The sequence below is a fragment of the Ovis canadensis genome, chromosome 13 (genome assembly GCF_042477335.2).
Source record: "Ovis canadensis isolate MfBH-ARS-UI-01 breed Bighorn chromosome 13, ARS-UI_OviCan_v2, whole genome shotgun sequence".
Taxonomy (NCBI): Eukaryota; Metazoa; Chordata; class Mammalia; order Artiodactyla; family Bovidae; genus Ovis; species Ovis canadensis.
The window spans coordinates 61823109-61836135 of record NC_091257.1 but is presented as its reverse complement, the minus strand read 5'-3'; the positions used below and the strand labels follow the sequence as shown (position 1 = coordinate 61836135).

General features: G+C 37.3%; 1 protein-coding gene across 50 annotated transcripts in view; it reads left to right on the top strand.

Moving 5' to 3' along the window:
* ZMYND11 (zinc finger MYND-type containing 11) overlaps positions 1–13027 on the top strand; it is a 73308-nt gene that overhangs the window by 28946 nt on the left and 31335 nt on the right. For 36 of the 50 annotated variants that reach the window (XM_069547975.1, XM_069547992.1, XM_069548000.1 and 33 more), the window contains one exon: positions 4481–4640. In XM_069547975.1, the coding sequence (XP_069404076.1) occupies positions 4481–4640 (160 nt within the window). Of the gene's footprint in view, positions 1–4480; positions 4641–12137; positions 12183–13027 lie in introns of all 50 variants that reach the window. The other 14 variants (XM_069547972.1, XM_069547964.1, XM_069547973.1 and 11 more) reach the window with 1 other exon arrangement.

The following is a 13027-nucleotide window of genomic DNA, read 5'->3' as shown; positions in this document are numbered from 1 at the left end:
TTTAGTTTGTTTTCCAGTTTCTCCATCTCTTTTTGTTTAATGTTCTTTCCTAAGCCTTTATCAGTGTAGTAGAGCTTTTGTATACATATGTATAAAAAATATGCATAATACATATATTTTAGAAAACATATGAATTTTTGCCTAACTAGGAATGTATGACATTTTGATTCCACTTCTATTCATACTGTTTGACAGTATGAATTTTAAATATATTTGTGTAGGATACGATTAATACAAATTAGTTATATATAAATCTATTTAAATTATTAATGACACCATTCAAGATGCTCCTCTTCTCATTTTTTCTGCACTTGATAAAATATTTTCAGAGTAATGTTAATATATCTCACTATGATTATATATTTTTTCTTTCCCCTTCTATTTCTCCTGAATTTTGCTTTTCTTTTTATCTTTGTTTCTTTGTTAAGGTGCCTAATGGTTTATGATATCTCTCTTCTTTGTGAATGGTACCTTTTATCATTAAAAATAATCATCTTTGTTTCATATTTTAAAAAAGACCTTGTTAAGGATGTAGAAAAAGTTATAATCAGTTTTTCAAAGTTCATCAGGAAAAATTATATTACTTACAATTGTAATGGTATTTACTCTCCTGTAATCTAAATTACATCTTTTTGGGTGTTAGTTCTAAAAGGTCTTGTAGGTTTTCATAGAACCGTTCAACTTCAGCTTCTTCAGCGTTACTGGTTGGGGCATATGCTTGGATTACTGAGATAATTGAATGGTTTGCTTTGGAAATGAACAGAGATCATTCTGTCGTTTTTGAGATTGCATCCAAGTACTGCATTTCACACTCTTTTGTTGACTGTGATGGCTACTCCATTTCTTCTAAGGGATTCCTGCCCACAGTAGTAGATACAATGGTCATCTGAGTTAAATTCACCCATTCCAGTCCATCTTAGTTCGCTGATTCCTAGAATGTCGACGTTCACTCTTGCCATCTCCTGTTTGACCACTTCCAATTTGCCTTGATTCATGGACCTAACATTTGAGTTTCCTATGCAATATTGCTCTTTACAGCATCAGACCTTGCTTCTATCACTAGTCACATCCACAACTGGGTATTGTTTTTGCTTTGGCTCCATCCCTTCATTCTTTCTGGAGTTATTTCTCCACTGATCTCCAGTAGCATATTGGGCACTTACCGACCTGGGGAGTTCCCCTTTCAGTATCCTATCATTTTGCCTTTTCATACTGTTCATGGGGTTCTCAAGGCAAGAATACTAAAGTGGTTTGCCATTCTGCCAGAATAGCATATTCTAGATAGATATGCTAGATAGCATATTAAACCTAGACAGCATATTAAAAAGCAGAGACATTACTTTGCCAACAAAGGTCCATCTAGTCAGGGCTATGGTTTTTCCAGTGGTCATATATGGATGTGAGAGTTGGACTATAAAGAAAGCTGAGTGCAGAAGATTTGATGCTTTTGAACTGTGGTGTTGGAGAAGACTCTTGAGAGTCCTTGGACTGCAAGGAGATCCAACCAGTCCATCCTAAAGGAGATCAGTCCTGGGTGTTCAATAGAAGGACTGATGCTGAAGCTGAAACTCCAATACTTTGGCCACCTCATGGGAAGAGTTGACTCATTGGAAAAGACCCTGATGCTGGGAGGGATTGGGGGCAGGAGGAGAAGGGGACGACCGAGGATGAGATGGCTTGATGGCATCACCAACTTGATGGACATGAGTTTGAGTAAACTCCGGGAGTTGTTGATGGACAGGGAGGCCTGGCGTGCTGCGATTCATGGGGTTGCAAAGAGACATGACTGAGCGACTGAAGTGAACTGAATCTAAATTACAGCAATGGTTTTCATGGATCTTTGCCAACTGACGTTAAAATCATCATGGATAAGTAAAGGACAGAAGAGCTAAGATGAGTTTGGAAAGAAAGAAAGGAACCTGCCCCAAACTGGCAAGTTCATGCAGGAGAAAGGAGCAGTCATACATTTGGAGGGGTGGTAAATGGTGGCTACTTTTTTTATATAGTCTTCAGCCAGTAGGTACATGAACAAAATCAAAAGGGAGTACTGTTGAAAAAGAAAGTACTCCTCACACCCCTTTTGGGTGAACCCCTGTTCTCAGAAGTAACCTCTTTTGACAGTTCCTGGAATATACCCCTAAAACTCTTATACAGAGATCATCATTTAATGTTTTTGAGAAATTGTGCCTATACCATGATTTCTTTTCAAAGATCCATTCTCTTAGCAACTTTCAAATATGCCGTATAGTATCGTTAACCATAGTCACCATGATATCCACTATATCTCCATGAGCTAATTATCTAATAACTGAAAGTGTGTACCTTTTGACCATTGTCACGCATCTTGCCCACTCCCTCCCCGCCCTCCATGGCTGGCAGTCACCAGTCTGTTCTCTGTAGCTAATGAGTGGTTTTTTGGTTTGTTTCGTTTATCAGTAAGGTCATATGGTATTTGTCTTTCCCTGTCTGACTTATTTCATGTAGCATAATGCCTTCAAGATCCATCTATGTTGTCACAAAAGGCAAGGGTTTTTTATGGCTATGTAATATTCTAGTATATATATCTGTATCTCACATTTTCTTTATTCATCTGTCCATGAGCAGTTAGGTTGTTTCCGTATCTTGTCTATTGTAAATATCTGGGCTGTTGTACATACTGCTTCAGGGAACATGGAGGTGCAGATGTGTTTTCATTTTCTTCAGATAAATACCCAGAAATAGATCGTATGGTAGTTCTATTATAAATTTTTTGAGGAACCTCCGTGTTCTTTTCCATAGTGGCTAAGCCAGTTTATATTCCCGCTGACACTGTACACATGCTCCTTTTTCTCTGCATCCTCACCAACACTTGCTGTCTCTGGTCTTTTTGCTGACGGCCATTCTGGCGTGTGTGAAGCGACGTTTCGTTGTGAGTTTTGGTTTGCATCTCCCTGATGATTAGTGAGCTTGAGCATCTTTTCATGTGCCTGTTGACTGTGTGTATGTCTTCTTTGAAGAGTGTCCAGATTCAGGTCCTCTGCCGGGTTTCTGGTTGGGTTGATTATTTCTGTTGGTGTTTTTATATATCAAAAGCTATTTGTGCCTCTACTGCGTCATTTGCCACCCTTAGCTGGTAGGCGGCAGAGCTAACGCATCAGCCTGTGGACCACTCCGCCTTGTCTCCTCCTGCCCTCGTTTGTTATGGCATTGGGGCTGTTGCTCCCATGTCACTTCCTTTTTATCTCTCAGTTAACTGCATTGGCAGAGAAAATAGAAAATAACTCTTTACAGCTACCTAACGCCTAAACAAAAAACAGTTCTCTTCCACAAGCTGTAGACACAGAGGCCCTGCATTCTCTCTGCCACGATTTACTCCTTGCCTGAAATTCATCTCCTGAGTTTTGAAGGTTCTTCAGTGATGAGATCTTGCTTTTTTTTGTGGTTGTGCTGAGCAACCCTGGACCTTCAGAGAAGTCCTGAGTTTGCACCTTTTGAAAATCATTTGTTTTGACTACTCTGACAGATACTTAAATGACAGGGTAACTGGATACAGAATCCTTCTGTTGTACTTTTAATTCCTTGTATACCCTGGGGCACTCAGCCCTGTCTTGCAGCACAGATGTTTTTCTAGAGAGACTGAGGCCAGATTTGTCTCCCAGTATGTTTTTGTGTCTAGATATCCTAGTTTACCAGTAGAGGGTATTGGAGTTTGATTGGAGAGGAATGGAAAATGGCACAAATTCAGTTGTGGCTGTAATGTTTTATTTCCTTGAAAAATAAAATGATATGAAGCAAATATGCTGTAATGTTAACCTGAGTTTAGTACAATTGCTGAGTGCAAGAGAATCTATAAACACCATTCTCTGTGGTGCAGGGTGTGTTTGGAACAAAATTTTTTAATAAATATGCCATGTAACTATAAATCAGGAAGAGCTTGTATGCTTTAGTGATTCAGTTCAAAATATATTTAATTGAAGATCACATTTTTGCCTTATTGATCATAGCTTGATTGATTGATTATATGTTTTGATCAACATATAATCTATGTTGATTATATAGATTGATTATATGTTGACAATCAGCTCTGTACTTTCTGTATTTTCTTTGGTGTCATTTCCTAAGTTTTGAGTAAAAGTATTTTATATTCCAACATCCTGAAGATGATAAAATTCTAGAGTGAGAATCTGCAGAGTGGAGGTTAGTGGCAGTTGCCACAGAGGCTAGAACTAAATGGGATGTTTGACTATAAAATCTGTTAAAAGATTTATTTATGCTGGTTTGGGAGTATTTTGAACAAATGTTCCTCTAAATAGGCAAAATAGATTTAAGGTTTAAAATATTATGATAATTGAAAGAGTTCAGTATTCAGGACCGACTTCTTTCTTTTCTTTCTGTAGGGCTCTCATAAGTATGTCACAATAAAGAAAAATATTTTCTTATTTTTATTCATTTTCATTTTTCAGTACTAAGAGATTTAAACTTTGTTTTCCTCTGTATTCAGGTACATGTCTCGAGTCCACGGTATGCATCCAAAGGAGACCACTCGTCAGCTGAGCTTGGCTGTGAAAGATGGTCTCATTGTGGAGACGCTGACAGTGGGCTGCAAAGGCTCCAAAGCTGGTATCGAACAGGAAGGATATTGGTTACCAGGCGACGAAATTGTAAGTTTTTTATTTTATAAATCTGGAACATTATTTATGTATACCCCATAGAGATTGTTTTCAGAAGTTCGGTAATATTTCACAGTAAGGACTGACATTGGTAGGATGGCTCTTTTCCTTCCTCATTGTTTGGGAGAAAACTTACCTGTGCAGGGAGTCTGCTTCTCCTATCTGGGTTGCCTTGAATCTGAAAAATAAAACAAAAGAAAGCCCTTTGAATGTACACACAATTAATGGTATTCCTAAGCATTTTCTTCAGTAAATATTAGTAAAAAGAAAAAAAAAGTTTCAGTGAGGATAATGTTGATGCCGTCCAAACAGACTGAAAGGGATGTATACTTCCCTACACATACAGAAGTACCTTTTTTAAATGTAAAGATTGGTTTCATGTGTAATATGTCTGTCTGTCTTCCTTATTTGCTCTTATTTTTTCTAATACTTTAATGAAAAGTCTGTTTTTGGAACAGAAAGATTTAAAATAGGATAAACATTAATTGTTCTAAAATGAATAGATTTGATAATTAGATATATTGAGAGTGCTTTATCATGAATTCTCTAAACCCTAGAATTATAAAAATGACACAGTATCTTAAAATTGGTTCGTTTCCCCAGAACATTGTCTTCCCCTTCATGACTCCAGGCAATTGAGCCAACACAGACACTAGCTTGTCAAGTCTGAGAGCAATAAACTAACAGTACAGTTTTCTGTGGGAGACTGTTAGCTTTAACACTGTTTTTTGTCAATTTAATAAGTGCTTTTAAAGTTTCAGGAAAGAAAATTCACGTTTTTCACAAATAGTAAATATGGAATAAAAAATGTTTAATTTCTCTGGTATCATTTGATTTGTGCACTATAAATATTCTCGAAAACTTAAGTGAAAAAGTCTATATTAGACTAATTCTTCAGTTGCCATCCTTGGTGGTTTAGTTTCTAACTTGTGTCCGAGTCTTGTGACCCTGTGGACTATAGTCCACCAGGCTCCTCTGACCATGGGTGGAATTTCCCAGGCAAATACACTGGAGTGGGTTGCTATTTCCTTCTCCAGGGGATCTTCCCGACCCAGGGATTGAATCTATGTCTCCTGCATTGCAGGCAGTCTCTTTACCAACTGAATCACCAGGGAAGCGCTTTACAGAAAATTAAAGTTTTTGCCTATAAAGAAACTGGGTGCCAAGCTATAATAATGATAATGTCAAGCGATATAAATCTATCTATAGCAGACATTTAAAGGAGGGCCACTGATAATTGATAGCTTATATATTCAAAATGATCCAGATAATATGAAATTTTTAATCCACAACCACTTAGAAACATAAAGATTTACTATAGAAGGCTATATGGATAATTTCTGAGATGTCTATAGCAGCTGGCCAGTAGTAAAAGCAACTTAATCCATGAGATTTTGGTTTGTGGATCATATGTACAGTTTTTTCATAAAAGTGATTTATTTCTCCTGTTTAGATTTGTGCTTTTCCGTATGCTTTTTTCCCCCTCTTCAAGTTGAAGTTTTTTGTTCAGTGTAATTCAGCAAGCAGTTAATGAGTTATACATGACCAACCACATTAGGTTCTGTATTCTAGTTTTATGTGTACATGTCCTCACTGCATATGTTTTTGTAGCATCTCCCTTTTCTTTTTTCTAGATGAAATCTCACATGTAAGTCAAACAGCGTATACAGATTTTATTAATTCTGGTTGGTTCTTATTCACAGGCATTTTTATACCAAGTATACATGTATGATTTAAGTACAACTGAGTATAAACATTGTACCTAGTTTATGAAATAGTGAAATAAAAAGAGGTTAAGGTTTCAATCCTGTCTCAGATATTGTTTCTAGTTGTGTGAGGGAGTTTCTAACCTCTGATACTCATTCCTCAGCTGTAATATGAGCACGTTAATATTGCTTTCATTTGGTTGTTTTGAGGATTAAATGAGATTATCTATAGAAAGCATTTAACTATGCACTCAAAGAAAGTTTTTGACCAGTGAATAAATATGTTTAAAATAAGAAATGCCTTTTGTGTAGCAAAAGCACACACATTTCTTACTAAACAGGAAGCAAAAATTCTCATCATGATTTTTTTTTACTTTGAACCTGTAACTCCAAACACAAGTTTTGTAATGAGATTTTCCTTTAGGATGCTGGATCTGTATTTAAGGTGCAGCTATAGAATGATGAGGCTGATTATATCTGTAGCTCATGGTTGTGGCTGGTGGACCACCTGCTACGCAGGGCTGTTTCTGTGTTGCTGTTTTTATGCCCTGAGAATACTCTGGAGGACACACAACTGACCTGTGTCACCCTTGGCACAGCACAGGCACCCTGCAGTGGCCAGTTCTGTGTGTGAGTAGGGACTGTGTGGCCTGTGCATGCAGGCTGCTGTGTACGGGGGCCAGTGTGAATTGCACAGCTTAGGAATTGCCACCTTCTCCTCAGATATCCTTGCATGTTTATTTAGCAGTTTCTAGCACATGGCAGTGACGTGTCTTGTTCTAACAAAATCAGTCTTAGGGAAGGTCAACTTTCTAATCAGCACAAAGGTTTTCTGTGGTCTTTGACAGCCCTGCATGCTGGCATTTGAGTCTGGGGCTCTTCTTTATAGTTTCTCCACTTTTTATATGAGATGATACCTCTGAAAGCTTGAGGTTTTAGATTGGAGGGTGTGCGTTATTATTTATGTCACTGACTTTCTACTAATTATTAAGAGAAGACAAAATCAAGTAGATATATATGGCCTATAAAAGTCAAGTAGATTATATATGTAAGGAAAGGGATAGGATTTTTCTACTATTCATTTTTAAACCTTTATTCAGAGTTACAAAGACTCTTTACTGAGGGAGTTCTGTCATTTGAGAAATGTAGTGAAGCTCCTCTTCTCTTCATTCTGTAGCCTCTAAAAATAGCAGCTGTAGCTCAGAGGTAGACAAGTTGGTTCCTCTTGATAAGTCCTACAAGTTGTATCCCTGGGGATACTGTGTATTAGTAAAGAGGCTGGACTGCTTGTCTTCATGTCCATGGCTCTGTTGAGAGAGAGAAGGTAGGCAAAGTGTTGTTTCTTCGGCCATTAAACCATCGCTGAGCAGAGTCTGCTGTGTCATGTTTTTGTTCTGCCTTGCTACCTTTTTTCCAATGTTTATTTTTTTTAAACTTGATACAATTGAAAAATATGCATATCTTAAATACTATTGTTTTATTAAATCCAGCTATCATGTAATAAAAGCCTAACTCTAAAAAGACTACTTCAGGATACAATTAGATTTAATTTATTAAAGAGGAAGCCTGTGTAAGTCAAAGATGGTAACCTCCATTGTACTGAGATTCTTTCTGCTAGGAATGGATTGATTTCTAGACAGTTTGAGATGCTGATCTTAACCACCATTTTGTATCTCTTTTGAAGTGAGAATTCGTTTGGAGAAACTGTGATGAAATTCAGTAGCACATAAGCATCCATCTTCATGGTGATATTTTAAAATGTCCATTTGAGATAGCAGAATGAAAAGCATAATTATTAAAAATGACGCCTCTCTCAATTTCAAATGGTTAGTTTACATATTAGTCAGTAAACAGTGGAAGTATAGGTACCAGCCAGTTCTTAAAATGACAGGCTTGCTGAGCCTGGGCCGCACTCTTACAGGCTTTCTGTGGTCATCTTGAACTTTCAGATATCTGTTATTACCATTCACTTAGATGATCCAAATACCTCTTTTAGAGATCATTTTTAAAGCTTTTGAAATTATACTGGTAAAAGGCCAGTAGATCTGGGTACATACTGAAACTGTTGTGTTTGTTTCATTTCAAGGCTTGTTTCATTTTGTTTTTTTTTAAAGGAAAACTGTTTGCCTAGATTGCTTGATCATCTGCTTGCTCTAAACTAACGTACATGGATGGCTACATTCAGTCCGTATTCCATCAGGATATTTCATGTCCTCTATTTTAACAGCTTGAGAAATATATTTCTTGGGCAGAAAATTTTACCATTGCTCAGCTAAGTTGAGTTTGGTATTTAGTAGCTCCCTTTGTTGGAAAAGGCAATGGCAAGCCACTCCAGTACTCTTGCCTAGAAAATCACATGGACGGAGGAACCTGGTAGACTGCAGTCCATGGAATCGCTAAGGGTTGGACACGACTGAGCGACTTCACTTTCACTTTGCACTTTCATGCATTGGAAAAGGAAATGGCAACCCACTCCAGTGTTCTTGCCTGGAGAATCCCAGGGACGGGGGAGCCTGGTGGGCTGCCATCTATGGGGTTGCACAGAGTCAGACACGACTGAAGCGACTTAGCAGCAGCTCCTTTTGTAATAAATGCAACTTAATTTCTTAATTCACTAAAGATAGGATAATCTTATAAAAGTATTTAATTTAACATAGACATACCTCATTTTATTGTACTTTGGCTTGTGCTTTTTTACAAATTGAAGGTTTGTGGCAACTCTGTGTTGTCCAATGACGGTTAGCATTTTTAGCAGTAAAGTATTTTTAAATTAATGTTTGTACCTTTTTTAGACATACTGTTATTGCACCTTTATAGATTACAGTATAGTGTAAACACAACTTTTATGTGCAATGAGAAACCAGAAGAATTTATGTGACTTTCTTGCAATAATCTCTTTATTGCAGTGGTCTGAAACAACCCATAGTATCTCTGAGGTGTGCCTGTAGAAGTGTAGCAGGGCAGGTGACCTTGAGTTATGGATCCTGTGCAGATAAAACATCAAATATGTGCTTTGATATTGAGGCTGTTGATATTATTTATTTGGTGACTCCCAGCTTGATTCATGGTCCCTGGCACAAAGCTATGACTCTCTATTATTTGACAGACACTTTTTAATCTGACATTAAATATTTTGGTCACCAGTGTAGAGGATGGCATATAAGTGTGAAAAGGTGACATTTGCTACAAGACCACTTGTCTCTTTACTTGCCTGCCAGATCTGGACGCAGGGTCTCCTTTCTTCTTGTGTGGGTCATGCCACTCCAAAAACGTAATACCGGTTTGGGAACCACAGCTTACGTTTCGGTTAGTGTGCCTCCACCAGTTTTGCTGCCGATGACTGGAGAGCAGCTGCAGACATGAGCCCCATCTCGGCTGGTCAGCCCTGCTCAGCTTCAGCAGTTTTCACGTAACCTAGTTTGTTCTCTGACAAGCAGGACCTCTTGCTAGGTTTTACATAGGTCTTGAGTTAAGGTTGGTACCTTTTAAGAAGCATCATTAATGAAAATACAAATTTTGTGGTTTCTTGAAAAGATGAACATATTGGGGATAAATGGATTTAGTTTTAATTTACAGAGGGACGAGATAGGTACTTTTTTCCTTGTCTTCATCTCCTTTTCCTGATTCAAAAGAACCAGTCTAAAAGACACTGAGGTTTACATACCTCTTGAAACTTGGCTGGAAGCTCACATCTTTTGTGTAAAAGGTAGGATTGTAGGATTGGATTTATGTCTTATTCTTTAGAAATTACACAATTAAACAGCCATGGCAAGATGTCTCCCCTGCTTTGTTCCTGAAAAAACATTGAGAGGCCTGCAAACAGCGCATTTCATAAATACAGCTTAGAGAAGTAAGAATTTTTTTAAACAAGTTTACATCTTTGTGTTTTCTTATTATACTTATAGTTATAAATTAATCAGTCATATTTTAAAACTTTCTGTCCCTTGGATGTTGTTGGTTTTTTAAATGTGAATTATATTTTATTATATTTGTTCTAATTATGTACAGAAGTACACATTTCTCCCAAAGGTCCATTACCTGCATCAGATACAATTTTTTATTTACTAAATAAATATTAAGTAATAAGTGATGTATTGGTGATTATTAATTAAAAACCAGTTATACTGTGGTTCTGTGTGCAAAACAGACTGTTATGTACTTAGACGTTCTTGCTTTGGTGATGAATTTCTATTTTACTCACTAGAATATATTGGGTCATGCTGTCCTGTTACATTCTTTTCAGCTTGTGTGTGTGTATGTGAGAGTTCTTTTGTTTTCCTCTTTTTAAATTTTATTTCATTGAGCGATGTTTTAATATTTTAATTAAAAAATAACATTTAAAATTATTGGAAATCTTTAACCATTAAAACTTACCTCAGTGATGAACTGAATTTATTATCAGAATTAAACTAAATCTAGAATTTGCATAGAATTAATTTTAGATTGTTTCTGTGTAAAACACCACACGAAAACACTTATTTGATGATGTGAGGTTTATCTGCTCACTGTGTAGAAACTGGGGGTTAGTGTAAAAAGGCAAGTCTCTTGAATATGGTGAGGGAGGCCCTCTCCAGGCACAGTTCTCTCACTCAGCCTTCTTGCTGCAGTGCTAACTCTCAGTCAGCTAACAGTGTTTCTTGTCCCATCTTGCTTACGGAAACGTTGGGAGGGTTACAGTCCCAATGCACTTAGGGTCCTGAAGACGGAATTCACATGTGGGTCATTGCAAGTGTCACACCATTTAGTGGCTTATCAATTCCCATTTTGTGCATTATAGCAAATAGATCATATCTTAACACCAGCTAACAGTTACTAAGCATAGTAACTTGTTTGATCCTCGCAAAAGCCCCGTAAGCTGAGATTTGTGCTAGTCTAGCTCCAGAGTCTTAACCAAATGCTGTAAGTGGTGACAGAGCCGTAGATCAGCAGGCTGCCTCTTGATGGTCGCATGTTTTCTACTCATTCCTGAAGACAACCTGTATAAACCTCACACCATGGTGAAGTACCGAGTTAACCACATTTGCATTCATCACTCGACAGGTTTTTGTCTTATTTTTGGCCTTTTCATACTGTTCATGGGGTTCTGAAGGCAAGAATACTGAAGTAGTCTGCCATTCCCTTCTCTAGTGGACCACGTTTTGTCAGTCCCTGAGTAGCTGGGACATGCCCTTCAGCCACTCCACATAGCAGGATGACATGCCTGGGGCCTTGGTTGTCCCACTGCTGGTTCTCGTTGAACTTGTAAACCTTCACTGGTTGTCAGATGTCAGGGAGATGGTGAAGGACAGGGGAAGCCTGGTGTGCTGTAGTTCATGGGGTTGCGAAGAGTCGGACACAACTTAGCAGCTGAACAACAATAACTGCAGCTCCCAATTAAAAAAACCAGTGTGAACCAGTCTGGGATCAGTAAGACATAGATTTGTGATCATGCACAGATTTAAATGACACTGAATTTGTTAGTAAAATGTTTTTCTGTCATCTTTATAGGTTTCATGGAACATGAATTCCTATAGATTTTCTCTGTGTTCATTTTGTAGTGTTTGTGTTAGTGAAAAAAGTTTACTCTTAAACTAGTAATAATTCTTGAGTTTGCATGCTACTGTCGTTTCATTAATGATTACTACAGTGATAGATTACCAGTTGATATCATCTGCCAAATACTATGTATAGCAACTAATAAACAGTTTGACTGTGTACCAAACCCCTTTAGCTCTGTATATTGCCTGATATTGAGCAAAGCTATAGGAGAGAGACCAAGATTATTTTGTTTTTATTTTGAAAGGCCTACAGCATGCAGCCTTTCTTCAGGACAGCAACCCCAGCCAAGGTGAACCGATTTTGCACTATATTATTTTATTTTAATTCTGCTTTTTTAAAAAATTCAATTTCTCTTTCTTTAGGCCAGCTTAGTTAATTCTTGCTAGAATTGTGTTCATTTAAACCATACGCTTTACATTGCTTCTAGTTTTGGATTTTGTGCTCATAGGTTTGCTCTTTTTTTAAACTTTCTTGTATTAAAGTAGCATTTCAGATATTATGTTGATCAGGCTGAATGTTGAATAGTTACTGACTTCTGGTGAAATTCAGTGAAAATGCAAGCTTAGTGTTTTGGCATACACTATTGAATATTAGTCAAAATCACTACATAAATGAATTATGTTTACTGCAAGACAAACCATATGCAACTCTTACCTATAATAAACATATCATTTATACCTCAGAAAAATGTTTCCTGGATTCAGAGTAAGGACACTTTTGACCTTGACTTTGCATGTTCTGTATATTTAAACAGCTATTGCAGTGATTGAAAGAGTAAACAACGCATTCATTCCCAGCTCATGCTCTCTTTTATATCAGAAACAAAGTTAGTTGATGCCATTATACAGACGTTTATCCAAATGTTTCTCTACTTCATTTGAACTATAATTTCCCTTTTATAATTTTTATGAAAAACTAGGTCAAGAATTAAACACCCCATTGAAGAAAGATCCGTTTTCATCCTTGTTTCTTGGGTGGATGGGATAAGGTAGGGTTAGGCGAAGGTAGGAGGTGACAGGAGGAGGCCAGAGTGGTCCACCAGCATTGTGTTCTCTGACTTCCTCTTCTTAGTTAACCTAGTAATTGCCATGTTGAGAATCACATGGAGATGAATTGATGTGTAAAAAAAAAATC